This window comes from Stigmatopora nigra, chromosome 2 (genome assembly GCF_051989575.1).
Source record: "Stigmatopora nigra isolate UIUO_SnigA chromosome 2, RoL_Snig_1.1, whole genome shotgun sequence".
NCBI classification, from domain to species: Eukaryota; Metazoa; Chordata; class Actinopteri; order Syngnathiformes; family Syngnathidae; genus Stigmatopora; species Stigmatopora nigra.
The window spans coordinates 18,134,562-18,153,933 of record NC_135509.1 but is presented as its reverse complement, the minus strand read 5'-3'; the positions used below and the strand labels follow the sequence as shown (position 1 = coordinate 18,153,933).

Here is a 19,372-nt window from a genome sequence, read left to right as displayed (position 1 = left end):
GGACAGTGCAAAAAGCCTAGTCCAAATATAGTGTAACATTTAAAAGAAGAGTAAAAACTATACAGGGTGTTGATAACTTTTCAAAGGTGAACAAACAGGTAAATTCAATGAAGTGTTTTGAGTTGCTTTAGGTACCGTTTCCCTTCAATGACTATTTATTCACCTTTAAATGTGGCATGAAGGGGTACTCGTCCTTGACACGACCGAAGAAACTGATTTGCTTGATTTCCCTTCCAGCCTTAATTAAATATAACAAAGCACTGATCAAGGCTTTGAAGTTCTCCAACTTAGTAACATAAAATGTGTTATACACAGATGTTTTTGGATGTTTCTAGTCTTTCATCTTGTTTTCTCTCTCTCTCTCTCTCCTTCCCTCCCTAATGTTTACTTATTAAATTTATCTTGTATTTTTAACGCCAATTTATACAAGGGACGAAAGATGTAAATTAGCCTTCGGCTGTAATGTTAAATGCTTAAGCATATTTATGTATATGTTCATCAATACGTATGTATCGTCCCTTTATTAAATAAATCAAGCTCAGACTTAAGAGGCAAACACTTTCAGGGCCTAAATCAATTTCTCAATTGGATTACAGTAGGTATTCAGTTTTTTTTTACTAAACATTTCCGGGATTTTGCAAACACTATCATTTCCCGTCTGTCTGCTGATATGCGATTGGTCAGATGAGACCTGCAGGCCACAGCGGTTTAGTGTGTCAGCTTGCACTCAGCACTGCATGACAACTAATTTGCAGAAGCAGTGCAGAAGGGAGCATCAAGGTTGTGTGTGTCATGTATCAGAGAGGCACAACATTCTCGGAAGTAATCAAGAAAACGACACGTAGATATCAAAACAACTTCTGGTAGTAATCAATGACGGAGGGCCCGAGTTGTTGCTTTTGTTGTCTTTAAATATGTACAAATGATTAGCCGGCCCGGTGACCTAGTGGTTAGTGCAGACTCGGGCAAACTACGGCTCGTGGGCCACATCCGGCCCGCGATGCATTTTAATATGGCCCGACGATGTTGTGCAAATAATGTATTATTTTTATTTATTTTTTTCCCAAGATGGCGCCGTCACACGGAAGCCAGTGGCAGTAGCTGTGTCCACTCTCATTTGTTTTTTGTGTTTTACAGCCCATCTATCTTTTTATGTTTTTTAAATTACATTTTAATATTTCTTAATACATTCCTTTTTACTTTACTTTGTACTGGGTTAGCGTGTGGGGCTCACAGTTTGGTAGTCGAGGGTTTGATCCTAGGTCAGTCTTCACTGTGTTAAGTTTGCATGTTCTCCCAAGTTGCTTGTGTGTTTTTTCTCTGGGTAGTCCGGTTTACTCCCACTTCCCAAAAACATGCATGGTAGGCATCAGCCTCACAGTTCTGAGATTAAAAAAAAAGATCCCAGTTTCGGACTTTGCAGTGTGGAGTTTGCATGTTCTCCGTGAATTGTGTGGGTTGGTATGTGTGTGTCTGAATGGTTGACTGTCTCCCTGTTGCCCTGCGATTAGCTGGCCATCAATTACTGGGATAGACTTGAGCACTTGTGAGGAAAAGTGATACAGAAAATGAATGCATGAATAATTTGTATTTGTTTAGTTTTTAAATACTACTTTTCACTCATAAAAGCATATAAAATAATACGGCAAATAAAGACAGAGTTTTGGTCAAGATGGCTGGACTGACCTGTGCATAAGCAGTGGAGTCATTGAGGGCTTTCTGCAGTGCATGACTTAATCCTTTAACTAGGCTCTGTTTTATGGCTAGATCAAGTTGGTTCTTTCGAAAATCAATGGACAAAACTGTGTAGGGAGAAACACAACAAATGCAGAGTATGTTGCTTTAACACATAATGGCATAAAAGTTTCAGAACTACCAGTGAGATCAAGTGCTCTTAAACAAGTCTACTGACAACTTTCATGATAAACTGCGAAGCATTTCTAACAAACCCGAAATTGAAGTTGTCTACAGGTTTTTTCTAATTATTTTTTTATGTTCTAAGAAAATGTGTGCTTGCGTGTTTTAGTTAATCCCAGTGCAAGTAATTACATAGCAGACCTTTCTTATGTTCAAATCTCAGTTGCTATAAAGGTCATTGCACCTGTCTATCTTGGGTTCATTATATTTTTTCCAGGAGAATGGTTAAAACCAGTTTATGTAGCAGATATGGGTAGATAAGCCATGGGTCTAGTAATATAGTAACATGACATTTGGAATAAAAAATGTAGCAACATATAAAGTACTGTGTTTATTACTTATTTTATCATGTAGTGATTCAAATCTAAAATAGAAATAAAAAATAAAATTCATTACCACATTTCAGTGTCAGTTTCAATATTTTACTTAATGGTTTTCAGTTGTTTTAAATGTGTGTAAATCGTTATACTACATCAAATCCTACTGTAAAAAGGTTCTTTACCTGTTTTGACCCAGTACTTCTCCGTGATGTTGCAAGGTAGAGGACTTTCTTCATTTATGGTGCTGCTTGGTAGTTCTGTAGTTGTAAGTGGTACCGTTTGGGTTGACATAAACACAGTAGCAGGTACTTTTGTTGTTGTAGTTGTTGATATTGTGGTCGTAGGGATGGCTGTGGTCGTGTCTGGAGTAGTAGTGGCAGGTGTTGTTGTAGTGATCACTGTGGTGGATGGAGCAACTGATGTGGTACTTGTGGGTGTTGTAACAGTGGTGGTTGTGGGCTGTGTCGTGGCTACTGTGGTCAGTTTGAGGCTTGTCGATGGCTGCATGGTTGTAGCATCTGTAACATTTTTTTCGGACACATTTACAGTGACTACAGTCCTCACCGCTGGTGTCGTAACAGCTACGGTGCTCACAGTAGAAATGGTCATTGAGGACTTTGTTGCTCTCAGGGTTTCCACCTGAACTATCTCCTCAGTCATGTTAACCAGGGTAGTAGTGTGTGGAGCCACAGTTGGCATGAGTTGCGTATTTACATTGGTGGTGAGCGATGTAGTGTTGGGTGTATTTTCTATTGTTGTTGTTCGCTGAGAGGACGTTCTGGTGCGCACAGCCATAGTGGTGTTCCATTGATGGGTGGAGAAAGGGCTAGTGACATTGGCAGGAAGGGTAATGTCATGGTCACCAACTGTAGACAAGAGAGACTCAGGAACTGTAGGGAGATCCCAGGCAGGAGGGGTGCTGACTGAAGACTCTGTTGATTGAGCATCATCTACATTGAATACATTAAACAATGGTTTATTTCTCATAAATATTTCTCTCATTTAGCTATGATGTAAAAAGATCAATTGTGAAAGAAACAAACGGGCACAGCAAAATGCTCAAAGTACAAATTTCTGCTTTACTCAGAAGCAAGCGTTTGATCAAAACCTGAACTGCTTAAAATGGTGAGCATGTAAAGATTATGAGATATCATTCCTGAGGCCTTACTGAGATAAGGACACTGGAAATAAACCCAGATTTGCATATTTCACAGGTAGAATCATTCATCTAAACGCACTTGAAAAAATGTAGCATACAATACTGTATTAATATACAGGATACTCTTATAAGACAATTAAATGTCACATATGAGCAAATAGGGAAGTTGCTGATGTGCTTCAACATAAAAGGTGTGCAACTGTTTGGAAGAATAAAATCCAATTTCAAAGGTGGAACGACAGATGAATTGCAATGCAAGCGTGTTGCTGCAGTATTCCATCACAAACATGAGATGCATGCCAATAGGAGGAAAAGAAGATGGTGGAGGGGACAAAAAGGTGTTTGTGTATTGTGACTGGGATTATTTCAATGTATTATAAACTAATACTATATCATATGGAACTGGTAATTTGGATTATTTTGATATATTTTAATGTAATATTGGTTCATATGGAATTGAAAACTGGGGTTGTTTTGGTATATTTTAATGACATTTCATAACATATGGAGTTTCTTTATATATATATATATATATATATATATATATATATATATATATATATATATATATATATATATATATATATATATATAAAAAGAAGCAAATATTTGACGCATATCGGCGTCATCCGTTTTTTAATCTGACAGGTCAATATGAAGAAATCCAGTTAACATTGAGTTATTTCCGCTCAGATGCACCCGCGCTATTCTCCTGCCTGTAGCCTCATGCTCTATTCACAGCCCCGTCTAACATAAACGACCTATCACAGCTGCTAGTTAAGTCAATCCTTTCATTTTGCACACATACAGAGGCTTACTGTAACTATGCTGCAATTTGATGCACTTTTTTTGATAGTGAAACACATCTAATCTGTTTTGCCTCATATCTTGGGACACGATTCGTATCATGATTCAATTCTATCTTGATTAATCCCAATACTGCACTTAAAAACGATTATTGCTATCTTTGTGTCTCATTTTGGCAAAACCTAATTAAAATAGAAGGGCGGCTCGGCGGCGCGAATGGTTAGCATGTCGGCCTCAGAGCTCTGGGGCCCTTTTTCAAATCCAGGGCGGTCCCCTTGTGCGGAGTTTGCATCTTCTCCCTGGGCTTGAGTGGGTTTTCCCCTGGTACTCCAGTTTCCGCCCTTATTCCAAAAACATGCACGATAGGCTGATTAGACACTCTAAATTGCCCCTCGGTGTGTGTCGGAGTGTTGTCGGTCTTCTTGAGCCCTGCGATAGGCTGGCCACCCATTCAGGGTGTCTGCTGCCTCCTGTCAGCTGGGTTAAGCTCCAGCACCCCTGTGACCCTAATCAGGATAAAGCCATTCAGAAAATGAATGAATGAATAATAAAAATAGACGTGGAAGTATATTTATATTAATATATTTCTTAAACCTCATTCAGCACTAAAATAAACATGTTTTGTTTTATGTTTGAACAACATATAGACAAGAGTGGAGTTGTTTATTTCCACCAAATGTACAACTGTAAAGATTCTTCAGGTGGATTTTAAATCTATACGAGAATTGTGCAATGTAGTACCGCAGTATATCGCAGAATCAATTAAAAACACACACACATTTTGTAAATAGAGAGTAGTACTTGTGTAATGGGTTTATTTACATGTAAGTGCAGATGCTCAAATCAGATGTTAATCCTCTGGGGGCATATTGTGTATAGAATCTTGCTCAAGAACACTTTGACAGTGGGCAGAGGTAGCAAGGAATTGAACTGTTGACCCATGGGTCTTAAGACAACTTTAGCCACTAATTGTACCACAGCCACAGTTTATCCTTCTTAAAAAATGATGGCTGAAGATTGGAGGATTTGTTTGTTAGGATTAATAAGCGATTGTTTAAGTAATATTTGGTGCAGTGACCATTCACATTCACTGTTGGCTATCCATTCAGAGATAGAAGTTATATATTGGTGTAGAGGTTCACCCGCCTGACTTCAGGCTTGATTCCTGCTGGTGGCGGTGTGATTGTGAGAGTGCATAGTCGCTTGTCTCTCTGTGTGTTCTACGTCTGACTGGTGACCAGTCTAGGGTGTATAATCTGCCTTTTTAACCAAAGTCAGCTGGTTTAGGCTCCAGCAACCCCCGAAACCCTTTCGAGGATGCGCGGTATGGAAGATGAATGAAATAATGAATTAATGAATGTTAAAAAAGAGTTTGTCTGGGTGGAGGTCTGTGATGGGTGTTGATTTTGTTTATCAAAACTTACCAAGAGTTGTGGTGCTGTTACTGACATCAACAAGAGATACAGTATCTGGCTTCACAGTCTGAATGTCATGGTTAATGGCTGGGATGGTAGATAAGGACGCAGCTGTGGAAGTTAAAGAGGAAGCTTTTGTTGTCAAACTAGAAGAGGAGGATGGTGACGCTTTGGATGGTGACGGAGAGGAGATTTTGGTCCAAGCAGCCTTAGACAACAGTCCTAGAGGCTTTCTCACGACTGGTGTGTATGGTGTCTCAGCCACCATTTTGAGAACGACCTTGCTTCCTTGGGTCTCTTCAGCCACTTGCCTAAGCCAAGTGGTTGACTTCCATGGTAAACTTGATAGGTGTTCTTTCTTTGTGTTCAGCAGTAGAGGTTCTGTCATGATCTTAGTTTTTGAGGAGTCCTTTGTTTCTTCTCTAGCAGCCACTCTATTGTCATTCCACACTGATACTAACGACTCAGTATTAATTTCCTGACTTGCTTCAGTCCTTACTATCGCCTCTTTATCTTTATTCCTATTTCCCCAGGTGGTTAAACTGGGAGCAGTGGGATTTGACGGCAAGTCAGACACCCTCTTTGACTCAGAAGCGTCAGCCACAACTACAAGAAACACAGAAAATAGAAAAATTAGATTCTGTTCTACGAAAGACATAGAGATAGAAATACGAAAAGTAAAGTTTAAGGAAAATGTAGGGGTTGTATCATTTTCTACACAAATTGTGTTAAAAAATGACTATTTTGGTTCAGTTCTCTGCCAATCTCATCTAGAAAACTGCCCTTAAGCACACAAACACATTAGGAAATGCATGTGCATAAGCTCTTTTTTTCTTTCTCTAGTGTGACATAGCTTTGAAGCTCTTAGACTGCAACTCTGGAAAAATAGTAATATCTAAAGTAGGTCGCTTAGCTTTTGGAGGATCAAGCATAGGGAATCTATTTAGATGTTCCAGAGGGAATGTATTATGTTGCAATAGTCCATGCATATACACCACACACCCGCATTTAATTGCTAACTATAGATACTAATCTGATGTGTTAGGATGTTCATACTAGGTTTATTTGCATTCGTTGTCAGGAGCAACCAAGCTGCGCTATTGTTTCAAAAGAAAGAGCAAGCTGAGGCATTTATTACGTATGTGATGCAGGCAGTTTAACAGTAATAGCATTCTCAGTGTTAGCATTTTAAATAATCAAGTGGCAGGTTTAGTACAATATACTCCAAAGTTGTGTAAGGATGTGGATAGGAGAGTGAAGAAGTCAGCTAAAGTTAAACATTTAAGAACAGCATTTTCAGTGGACAGAAGATCTACACAAAATCACAATTGCGGGGAAAATGCCTGTCTCCCATTTTGTTTTTTATTAAGAAAGCTGTTCCATTACAAAATTCCTGAACTCACATCTACTATGCAAATACTTGATTTTGTCAAACTTGCAGTGCTGTGTTTGTACTGACTGGCATCTGCCAATTATTTTCTAAATAGATTTGCGTGGGTGTGCAATGATTAGTTTTTGTTTTTTTGTGTTTTTTTCCCCCCTGCCATTAAAAGCACCCACCTATCGGCGTTAATCTCCTCACCTACACTTTCCTACAGATAATTACCTCATTTATATTTGACCACAAGCCCATATTATCATGTCACCACTTTGTTGTGCCTAATGGCAATCCTCATTTCACATCGTCCCACAAATTCTGTCTAGCAACAGGACGTTAATATGTTATATATGCAAAGGAATATTCTCTTAATTGTTTATTTATTTATATTCAATTCCACAATCAGGGTATCCGCCTCCATTAAAATTCTTTCCCATTTTCAACCATCATTTGTCACAATTTAGACAGAATAATAGTGTTTATAACTCTTCTCAACACAAGTGATCCCAGAAATGTTTAATAAGGGGTAAGAAAATGAGACCAAGATTATTTTTCCCCATTCTTTTAACTTTCAAACTCTGTTGGCAGTCATTGACAAGCCCAGATTTTTCCAGAGAGGTGGCTACCTACATCAACATGTGTACTTCATAGTTGGAGCTGTAACCAAAATATTATTCCCGCATTTATTCTTAGACAGACTGTGATTCTACAGGTTTACTACTGTTGGCAGAATATGGATATATCTTCAACATAACACTCGGAATGTGATGTTAGCACCAGTGAAAATGTGCTTGACCATTTAGAGCTGTCCTCCGGCAGCCTAATGAGACCAGCAATGCACTCTGTGCAGTCTACTACGGTGGATTGCCTTGCAGAAAGATGTCAGCCATAAAACTGCAAATTTGCATAGTCCCTAGGGGCTAAACGAAGTAGTCTTCCAGGCCAATCTTCTACTTTGCAGCCTGTCTCTGACATTCTCCATTTTATGAAACGTGGCCCCATTTGCAAATGCTTTTCCCTCTTACGCCAAATAATATTCTAACTTGAACTTGGCTTTGAGGAGAACCAAGTCTAAAGTTACCCTTTCTTATCGAGCCGATCTAGATCAGTCAAATATGTCATCATGAACCGTGGAGGACACAAATGCATGTTCCTAACAATAAATGTGGCACAATTTAAAAGGAAATACAGGATATATTCACAAAAATCATGAATTAGCAACACACACCTCCCTACTTTTTGTCCTTTTTCGTTCATACATCCCAAAAAAACATCCAGATTAGACTGGTTGAGCACTAAATTGCACCACGGCGTGAGTGTGAGCGTGAATGGTCTCCTTGTGCCTTGCAATTGGCCTGCCACCAATTCAGGGTGTCCTCTGCCTGGTGCCTGTAGTTGTTTAGGATAGTCAATGAATGAATATATATTATTGTGAAGACAATGTATTCTTCCTTGAGTGTTTAAATTTTTTGTTGGTATAAAGAGAATGAGTGCAGGATGAAGCAGTTGATGAAAAGACTGTACCATATGCAAGAATACTGTTTTCTCCTCCAACAGTTTGCCAACTGCTTTGCCTGAGAGTAACATATGTGGCCCAACGACCAACCTGTGACAAAACACTAGGAAAGAAGAACCTCTACTGGGAACAAATATGGACAGGATGGATGATTTCACAGATGGATGGGTTGTAAATCCTAGTTAAGAGTGAGGCCTGACCTGTTTTATTGGAAACTATAAAAGAGACACAATATTTCGATGTGCAGTGATGTAACCTCGTATAATATTCATGCAGCAACATTACATATTGATATAATCACATATGACTGCTTTATTCCTTGTGTTTTGTTGGTGGTGTATGTGTGAGGGGTTGAATAGTTGTGTGTGGTGGAAATTGAAAATATGGAATTTTGGTTCTTTATGGTTGACGATGAGGCATCTTTTAGAATCAGGGTTGAATGTGTGATGGTAAAATATGAATTTATCATGATAGAATTGTTGGATGCTAACGCAATTCTTTACAGCTTTTTCTACAGTCGTTCAAGCATGAATTCTCAAGTGTTATGTGGATGATGCAATGTTAATATTTTAAGAAAGCTGTCTAATTTACAACTTCATATATATACTTTTTTTAACGATATGAAAATGGAAGCCTGCACAGCTGAAGTGCACCGTTACACCTAACATCCCCATGCCAGATCACCTCATTCACCATCTGTTGATGACATCCTGAATAATCTCTTTAAATGCCAGTACAAATGTGGAAATGCTTGTCAAGCCACTACAAGCTCCTTTGTACATAATACATACTAGCTTTTCCCAGGTGTTTTTAGACACGTAATACAGTAATATCTTGAAATATGAGTGTCCCAACATACATGAAATTTGACATACAAGGAGAATTCAAAGCAAAACATTTGCTTGCCTTGAGATACGAGACAAATTTGAGATAAGAGCATACGAAATCGTTACCGATGTAGCCATCAGGGTGGCCGAGTATGCGAGAGGCTGTTTATGAGAACAACATTGCTCTGTCTTTCTCGCCACATCTCCCTCACTTAACGATATCTACGAGCACCGGGCCGTACAGCTTGCATTTTTTTACTGGAGATAGCTAGAGCGAGCCGTTAATCTCCGAAAAAAAAATGTGGAATCTACATGTACTTAAAAGCAAAGCATCTGAAAAGGACTCCAGCAAAATCCTTCAAAGCAAGTTGTGGCTGGTTCAATCATTTTAAAAAACGAACTGGGATACAGTCGGTTCTGAGGCATGAAGAATCTCAGTTTGTGTATAATATGTTTTTTGTTGTATATTATCAATGAATTTAGTTTTATCGAGATAAAAACTACAAAAAGGTAATTTTATTTTTAATATATGGCAAATGTATGCCTATATTTTGCCATACCCAACAAGACTGCTGTGTCTAGAAATCTGGATAATTTTTATTCACTGTGGTATGCCAAGGGTCATAATAATACCTTCTGTCTGTTCCTCAAAAACCAGGTTGCTGTCTCCTAACTAACAAAAACATAACCCACATAAAGCGCTTCATGAGTTTTTTTCTTTTTTTCTTCACTTTAATTAGGAGTTTCGTCTCTCTGGAGGCACTCTTCTTAGGGAGTGTTTCCTTTCATTTCCTCAAATTTTGGCTGCACTGTGCAATTCATACAGAAATGACTCGGTATAAAGGGTTTATGTGGGGGGACACTGGTCTCCACTCCATTTAAATCTTTTAATCTTAATTTTATGTATAACTCTCTTTTAATCTCTGTGTCTTCAAGAAACTTTGCATGCATCTTGTCTTGGTTATTTTATGTATTATTTTTTTCTTTTTTTACTGATGTACCAGAAGGATATCAAAGATGGAGGTGTCAATTGATTCGCTTTGTTACCAGTGACCTAATCTGTTTTCCAAATAATCTCTTTACATAATCTGCACAGCCTCCCCTTTGTCTATTGCACTGTTTAATATACAAGAAGCTATTTGCAGGTTTACATTCATGTGAGTCTGTTTTTTTTTCAAAGTTCTGTCCTACTTTCCATATGTCAGTGATCATGTAATGGAATTACTGAAATGTTGATGAGTTCCTTGATTAAAAATTATTTTATGCAGCCTTAACCTTTGCACACTAACACTGAACCAAATATAGCATTTCCAATAAAATGACAGTAGAGTGCACATGCTAACACTGCACTTTCCATGATTAAGGATTATGAATTTGATAGAGCGGGAGGCCTGGCGGCTGAGTGGTTAGAGCGTCGGCCTCACAGGTTTGGGGGTCCTGGGTTAAAATCCAGGTCAGTCCTCTTGTGTGGAGGCCCCTTATCTTACTTTACATAACCCTAAACCTTTCACACCAGCGTCACAAATAGTGCAGCGAGTGAATACTCAATCATTCTGATTAGTCTGACAGTCGAACATAGGGTCTACACATGCAGCAATTAAGCAGAAACACACAAGCAAGAAGTGGCAGTTTCTCTATCTTCCCAATTGATTGGTCGCCCAGTGTAGAAATTTAATGAGTGTAGAGCAGGGGGCTCTCACTGATTCTCAATATACTTATTTAATTACTTTAATTCAATCCATCAACAAATAATGATTAATGGCTCTCGCATTGTAACGACGCCCCACTCGGAGTGTCGTTAATGATATTAATGTGGCTTAGGTGGAGAAGAAACAATAGTCAACTCTTTTTGAGGGACTGTTCAAAATTTCCAATTTCCATTCATTCATTCATTTAGTCATCTTCCGTACTGCATATCCTTGCAAGGGTTGCGGTTCCTGGAGCCTATCCCAGCGGACTTTAGGCGAAAAACAGACAGGCCGCAGGTCACACAGAACAGACAACCATTGTCAAATGATTCGGTTCAGGAAATGATGAATCCTCTGTTTTCCTCCGTTATTTTTTTCTATTTTCCCCTTGGGATCCATGACCTATCTCTCAGTCACCAGTTTGTTTACAACAGCGACCTGCCTAGCATCCCCCCCTGCTGAAAGAAACGTGTGTCACAGGCTGTAACGCAAACATTTGACATAAATGTTGAAAATGTAATATTTGTTCTACACATTTTGAGAATGTTTGTGTCATGTTTGTCCTCATATAGAAACCATATAAAAACCACAAACATATTTCTCTCCCCCATTTTCAAACATTTTTGAAAAAGCTTCAGGGTGTCACTAGGGCAGCACTAAAGAGCCACATGCGGCTCCAGAACCTATGGTTATAGACCTCCGGGTTAAGCAGTGTTACTGTAAACTACAGAGTGGTACAGATTAAAGCAGATTTGATGTACACACTGTGTCACTTAGTGAAAGCAAAATGAGATCACGGGGGGAAAAGTCAAAGAGGGTTGTGAAAGCAAATAAGATCTATCTTCTGTTGTTAGGCTTTTTGTTTTTAATTAAATTGCCAGGAGCATTTGTTCAACTGTTTTTCTTCCATTCATTTTTCTCCAATGGGTCGCAGGTGGTGCTGGAGCTTATCACAGCCAACTATGGCCACTAAGCAGGGGATACTCTGAACCAATGGCCAGCCAATGACAGGGGCCAAAGAAACGGACAGCCATTCATGCTCTCACTCATACCTAGTGGCAATTTAGAGTGTTCCTGGGATGGAACCCTCGAACCCAGAACTATAAGGTAAACACGCTATTCAGGCCAACTTTATAGCTGTTTTGTTTTTCATAATTATTCCCGTACCTCTAGTTAATATTCCTACAGTTAATACTTACTCTTAATTTACTGGTACACTAGCCAGACTTTGGGGATCGATTGCCCCTCTGTGGCGACCAATCTAGTTTATAGTCTGTCAGTTGGGACAGGTTCTGGCCACCTCACAACTCTTATGAGGATACGTTGTACGAAAGATGAATGAATGGGAAAAAAAATGCTTAAAAGAAGGAAATTGGGATAAACAGGCAATTTATTTGTAAAAACTCATACATTCTTTTTCACCACCATTTATCCTTGTCAGGGTCACAGGGTGCTGGAGTCTATTCCAGCTGACGTTAAGGGATAGGCGGACGACACTGTAGATTGGTCGCAAGTCAGTCATTAGGCACACATGCTAGAGACAGACAACCATTCGCAATCACAATCATAGCAGCACCGAGTGGGAAACAATAAGTTTGTGACTATTACCTATATGTTTATAATTTGCCATGTTGTGTAGCTATTACAAAACTGCAATTTTTAAGGGAGCGATTGCAGCAATAACTATGAAGCAAAGGTGGTCTCCCTGCCTTTCTTTTTCCATATTTATTGTACTTCACCTATTTCAACAACAGATGAACTGCATTACCAAATAATAAGTGTGTTAGCTACAAAATAACACACGTTTTGGATTGGCCATGATTTGTTAAGCCGACTAATGTTCCGAATTGGAAATTCTCCAGCTACATAAACAATGAGTGATTTAGGGAGACTAATGCTGTCTAATTGGCAGCATTCTGTGTGCTCCCAGTACACAACTCTGTTGAGCCAATATCTATCTGTCTGTCAGCTCTGCTCTTAATTGCTGTTTTTTTCCCAGTTTTTCAAATTTTACAAGAGAATTCTTCTTGAATGCCAAGCTGTCTTTTATGTTCATGCTGTAGAGTTGTCCTTGATATCTATTTGACAATGAGAAGCAAATGTCATTGTTTCTTTGCAAAGTTTTCAGGCTAAATGGATTTTCCAAATAACATCAAGGACATTAAAAAGATGTTAACAAGAGGTCATTTGAACTTGATCATATAGCTATTGATGTGATTAGAGTCAATAGGACTGAATACAATATCAAAATAAAGGACTGGCTGGCCCAATAAAGGTCATCCTTCAATTTTTTTTTTTTTGCATGTTTGTTTTCTAAAATCATTTTTCAAATCATTAATTATTTGACCTAAATTGGAATTAATTAAAGCACATATTTGAATGAGAACATAACAATTTCCTGTCCTGCTTAATTAAACATTGTGTAATTAAAGTCCCTTTTGGATGTTTTTTTTAATAATGTTAATTTTATTTATATTTTTATTACCATGATATATTATACCATAAAAATTTTTTTATGATGCCCACTGTATCCCGTGAGTCAAAATTTTCCTCATTTAGTATTAATCTCACCTCTGACTGGAATAGATTGCAAATAAAGTTTTTTGAAATATTGAAATAGAAATGTATCATTTGCAACCTTCAGTAATTGTTGGGGAGAGGTTTGTCTTCTAGACCAGTGGTTTTCAAAGTGGGCGGTACCGCCCCCCGGGGGGTGGTGTGAACTTTCAGGGGGGCGCTGACGAATAAACAGGCGAATGGGGGGCGTTGAAATAGTGAAGGGGGCGATGGAGCAATTACAGTAAAATGTGACGTTGGTGTTTGTAGAAAGACCGGAAAAATTGATTGTCTGTAATAAAAAGTCGACAAAAAAACAAGCTTTATTGAAACAAGAAACGTTGTCTGCTCGAGCGCTCACAAGCAGCGCGCATATACCGTATATCACTAATTGTCGCGAGTTTATCGTCGATGCAGGCGACTGGGGAAACCACCACCATCCAGTCAGCCGCAGAGGAGCACACAATAGCGCGCCGGCAACGCTTAACCACAGACGTATGCGCACAGCGACCGGCTTAATGCATCAGCTATCAATTTTTATGATTCGAGGTGAAGAATAAATGATAACCATTTCTGTTTATTAAAATTGTTTTTTTTAGTCTTCAAACTGTTTGTGATTGAAGAATCAACCAATTCTTGTGACATTTAGCAATATAGTCGTTCTAGCGTTCGTTGGAAAGGGGTAAAGAGGGGGGCGTTGGCATTTTGGCCCGGCGGTGAAGGGGGCGGTGGCCAAAAAAAGTTTGAAAATCACTGTTCTAGACTGTTGTCAATGTGCCCTTGGGTAAGGCTGTGCCCCAATTAAGACATGGCACATGTTTTGTTGACTCGCTGGGACAACAAAATACAGCAGGTTGTGAGTTGATTTTGTCTTGGAATGAATGGTGTTGAGTACAGTATAACGAGTATGAAAACATTATACAGTCTGAAAATGTTTGCTAAAAGGTAAATTACTTTTTTCGGAGCACTAAACACAGGTTCAAATCCAGGTCACGTCCACCTGTGCGGAGTTTGCATTTTCGCCCCAGGCCTTTGTAGGTTTTCTCCAGGTACTCTGGTCTCCTCCCACATTGCAAAAACATGTAGAGTGATTGGGGTAGGGTGATTGGTCACTCTAAATTGCACCTACATATGGGTGTGAGTGTGAAAGGTTGTCCGTCTCCTTATGCCCTGCAATTGGCTGGCCACCAATTCAGGGTGCCCCCTGCCTCTGGCCCTGAGTCAGCTGGGATAGGCTCCAGCACCCCTAGTTAGGATAAAGCGGTTCAGAAAATGAGATGAGTTGAAATGATATGAGTAAATAGTGCATGCTATCCTATCATCCTGGTGTATTATAAACGTATAAATATATATATATATAAAAATATATATATATATGTATATGTATATGTATATGTATATGTATATGTATATGTATATATATATATATATATATATATATATATATATATATATATATATATATATATATATATATATATATATATATATATATATATATATATATATATATATATATATATATATATATATATATATATATATATATATATATATATATATATATATATATATATATATATATATATATATATATATATATATATATATATATATATATATATATATATATATATATATATTGAAATCTCATCAACTCAAACAAAACATTTTGTGTCCCATTCCCACACTCAAACTCATAAGAGTATGATTATATCCAATTGTTTAGACCTCTGCATCATTTTAAATAACATTAGAGGATTTTTAAGAACATCTGTGTTGCCAAAGTACTCAAGAAAGGGACAAATGCTGCACAACGAGTGGGCTTCATGCATGTGATGGGCCTTGAGCTCCTTACATTGCTTTGCCCTTATTGTGTCCCCGCTGGTGGCATGTTAGCTCGAGTAGGTTTGTAAGTGGGTTGCCACAGCGGTGCAAAATTTCTGACTGGAGACTTAAATCAGATTATGTTTGGCTTTGATCACTGCCTCTTTGCAGTAATGGTGAGATTTATAGAGAGGAATTCCCTGCAGTATTAAAACTCACCTAGGGAACGAGGACTACTCTGATTACATGCTACTGTTTATGTAACCAGCGGCAAAGACTTCGTTGTAGATCTGGCCGAACCAGATACGAATAATCCTTTCTACAGGGTCACAATTCAATCAAATTCCGACTGTGAAATTATACAGTTCTAGTTCAAACCAGATTAGGCATGTTTTTTTTAATTAATTCCTTAATTTGACTTCTTAGTGTGACGGTCAAATCCCTCCAGGTTGACTTGATCCAAGCATCAACCCGAGCAATCTTTGTTTTTACTCCGCAATGAGATGCTGGTTCACCAGACAGACATAATGAGAAATATAAAACGTCACATGGAAATTTATTCAATTAATTGCTGATGAATTTACAAGAAATATAGGCAGAGGAATTAAAATTAAGTAGGGGATTTTTGTGCTTGATTGCTGTTTATTTTTGTCTTCCAATTATATGACTATTATTTAAATATGATATTATTAATTGTCTTTTTCTACAGGCTGAATTATTTTTGATGACCCATATTGCCCCAGTTTTGAAGGCGCTTAGACTTATCTGCGATTTACATGCACTGAATTTTCAGGATAATGAGCAAAATCCAAGGATGTGGTCAAACTCTGATGAGCTGTTTCAATGCAGGACAAATGACAAATACACGGCAGGAAAATATATCTGTATTAAAAAATACTGTAAATGTGTTAATATATATGTAAAAAAGAAAATCAAAAGCAGAAAAGACTGATCACCAGCTGCTAAATCACAACAACATATGTTCTTCATGATTCTTTTTCTGCTGCTACTTCAATAGAATTGGATGCACAGCTATATTTAGTGTCTGTTGTGTGATTATTTCATCACAGTTCATGTTTATCAATTAAAGAAACTCAAGTTTTTCATTTAGTGGCGTTCGAAAAAACCATTTCACACGAACACCCATACTTAGGGGCATTTTAGAGTGTCCACTCAGCCTACCATTGATGTCTTTGGGATGTGGGAGGAAACCAGAGTACCAGAAGAAAACCCATGCAGGCCCAGGGAGAACACAGGATTTGAACCCAGGACCTCAAAGCTGTAAGACCATCGTGCTTACCACTCATGTCAACGGGCCGCGTGATGAATATTCTTTGAGTATAATCGAATTTACACATGGGCATTTTAGTAATGTTGCAAGAAGTTAGTTCACATAAATTACAAATGACAATTACATTGTCAAACATTGCAGAATCAATTACTACTTTAGAATTGGCGGTATAAGATATAATAAATAAATGTTGATACTAAAATCACATGCATTGTAATGCGAATTGAGCATTGTGAACAATAACAACAGAAAGATGAAAAAGGTAATTAGCTTTAGAAAGGTTTTCCAAGTTGATTATTTCCATTTTTTACATTATAGTTGACATTTAGTGTTCACTTTTATGGTATCTTATACAAATAGAAAATTTGATATAAGTTGTTAGGTTATTAGATATGACAAACAGGGACTAAATGTTGTAAAAGTTATTTCATTTTTCCCTTGAACAAGCTTAATTTTTCAAATCTATAAACTCTATTGACCTTGCAGACATCAATCCTAGAAAAAGACTATATGGACAAATTTTACTCACTGAAAAGTAGTTGTGAAATAATGATTGCAGGGCACAAGGAGCTAAAAAAAAAAAACATATCTAGGGACAATATAGTGTTCAACCAGCCTACCCTGCATGTTTTTGTGATGTGAGAGGAAGCTGGAATACCCAGAGGAAACCCATGCAAGCTTGGGGAGACCAAGCTAACTCTGGACAATAAGAATCAGCCTGGGATTGAATCCTCGGCCTCAGAACTGTGAGGTTGATGCCACTTATCCATTTTTAAAAAAAAAACAGGATAATATAAAAATATATCTACAATATATAATCATACAGAAAGCTGCATAAAAGGAACAAAAATCAATTGAGATTGAAGTAAGGTCTAACATATATTTTTCACCAAACAAAAATGCACCAAAAAAGGCAAATCAACGAAGGTCAATAAATAGAACTAAGCAGTGTTTTGTCTGCAGTTTTAGCCTCTGGGCCACTGTGGCTTTGTCAGCAGTCAAAGCAATTGATGCGTTAAGGGTCGGACTAGCATATTTGACAGGAAAAGAAAAAAATCTGTCCAAAATAAAAAAACCCATATAGCCACATCTGTGACTCCAAAACCCCACAGACTGTGAATATGTGAGAGAAAGTGCTGTACAGCTGCGGCACGTACATGGTAAAGTGAAGAAGATGGGTCCATGCAGCTCTAAATCCATTTCTCCTCCAGTCAAACCAAAAAGGCCAGGATTGATTCCATTTTTTATTTTAGTCTATCACGTGATTTTTCTCACTCTGAATTGCTCAGCTAGAACGGAAGAATGAAATATCCAATGGAATGAGGTGGAAACGACGCTAATATTACAGGTTTCAAAAAGTGTTGGTTATTTGTCCACATCATTTTACATATTCAATGGTAGGCATTATTGTAGTGAGGGCTTAGTTTTCTTGATGGCTAAATTAAAAAAAATAAAGTACTATCACAATACAAAAAAAGAGAATAGAAGAAAAAAAGGCAATGAATATTTGTGAAAAACATTAATGATTTAAATAAAGTAAAAAATAATTCAGATGATTTGAAAATGTATATCATTCTAAAATTCAAATGTAATTTTTCCAGAATCATTGTTTAAGGAAATATTTTTGTTTCAATGTTACATGTGCAGAGATAGAAGGAAAACATGCGAAAGAGCAGTAAAGTTTTAAATTAATTATGAGCTAGTGCCGTGACTTTAGCTGAGTTTAGAATTTTGGTCAGACTCATAATTTGACTTGACTGTCGGTTAATATGTAGTGATGTCAATATAACACTGAAACATAAAGAACATAATTATCGAGATTAAAAAAATATTTGTGAACGATTGGAAGCTGGAGAATGATTGTGAGTGTGAATGGGGGTCTGTCACTTCGTCCCCTACAATCGTCTGGCCACCGATTCAGGGTGACCCCCGCTGCCATCCCGAAGTCAGGTGGGATAGGCTCCAGCGCCCACCGCGACTCTTGTAAGGGAAAAAGCGGTTCCGAAAATGAATGAATGAAGATAATTGAAGAGTTCGGAATGAATAAAGTGCTTAGGGCTGTGATAGTGTGTGTAAGCGCTTTTTAAATGTAGTCAAATTACCATTTGAGGGGAAAAAAGCTGGAAGCAGGCATTACAAAACCTAGTCTAATAGAAAGAGAAACCATTTTACACAAAAGGAAAAAATCTGTCATGAATGTCTTTGAACAGACATGTATTTTGAAAGTGAGCGATGAATTTGGCAGCGGCTGGTGATGAGGATGAGCAAGCTTCCTGTTTTAGTTAATTCAAATTAATTGCACAAATTCACTGTCCTTGTTGTTCCATGGTCATTAAAACACAGAATGTGTACCCTCTTTATCTACCGTCTCTGTTGGACTCGGCCTGGTAGACAAATAAGTCTTTTTTTTCCCCATTCACTTCCATACCGCGCATCCTCATAAGGGTTGAATTGAATTGAGTTCAATGCCTTTATTGTTATTAGAGTATAATACAAGTACAATGGTATTTAATGTCATCACGTTATATTGGCTGATGGACAGTTAGACGTACCGTATTTTCACGACTATAAGGCGCACTTAAAAGTCTTAAATTTTCTCCAAAATAGACAGTGTGCCTTATAATCCAGTGCGCCTTATATATGGAAAAAACAGAAAACCAACAACGAAAAA

At 37.8% G+C, this 19,372-nt stretch overlaps 1 protein-coding gene across 4 annotated transcripts in view; it reads right to left on the bottom strand.

The window, feature by feature from the left end:
- kiaa1549la (KIAA1549-like a) overlaps positions 1 to 19,372 on the bottom strand; it is a 77,544-nt gene that overhangs the window by 45,154 nt on the left and 13,018 nt on the right. For 3 of the 4 annotated variants that reach the window (XM_077710216.1, XM_077710217.1, XM_077710219.1), the window contains exons 2-4: positions 5,628 to 6,224; positions 2,420 to 3,187; positions 1,687 to 1,802 (exon numbers count right to left, since the gene is read on the bottom strand). In XM_077710216.1, coding sequence (XP_077566342.1) covers positions 1,687 to 1,802; positions 2,420 to 3,187; positions 5,628 to 6,224 — 1,481 coding nt within the window. The remainder of the gene's footprint in view (positions 1 to 1,686; positions 1,803 to 2,419; positions 3,188 to 5,627; positions 6,225 to 19,372) is intronic. The other variant, XM_077710218.1, reaches the window with a different exon arrangement.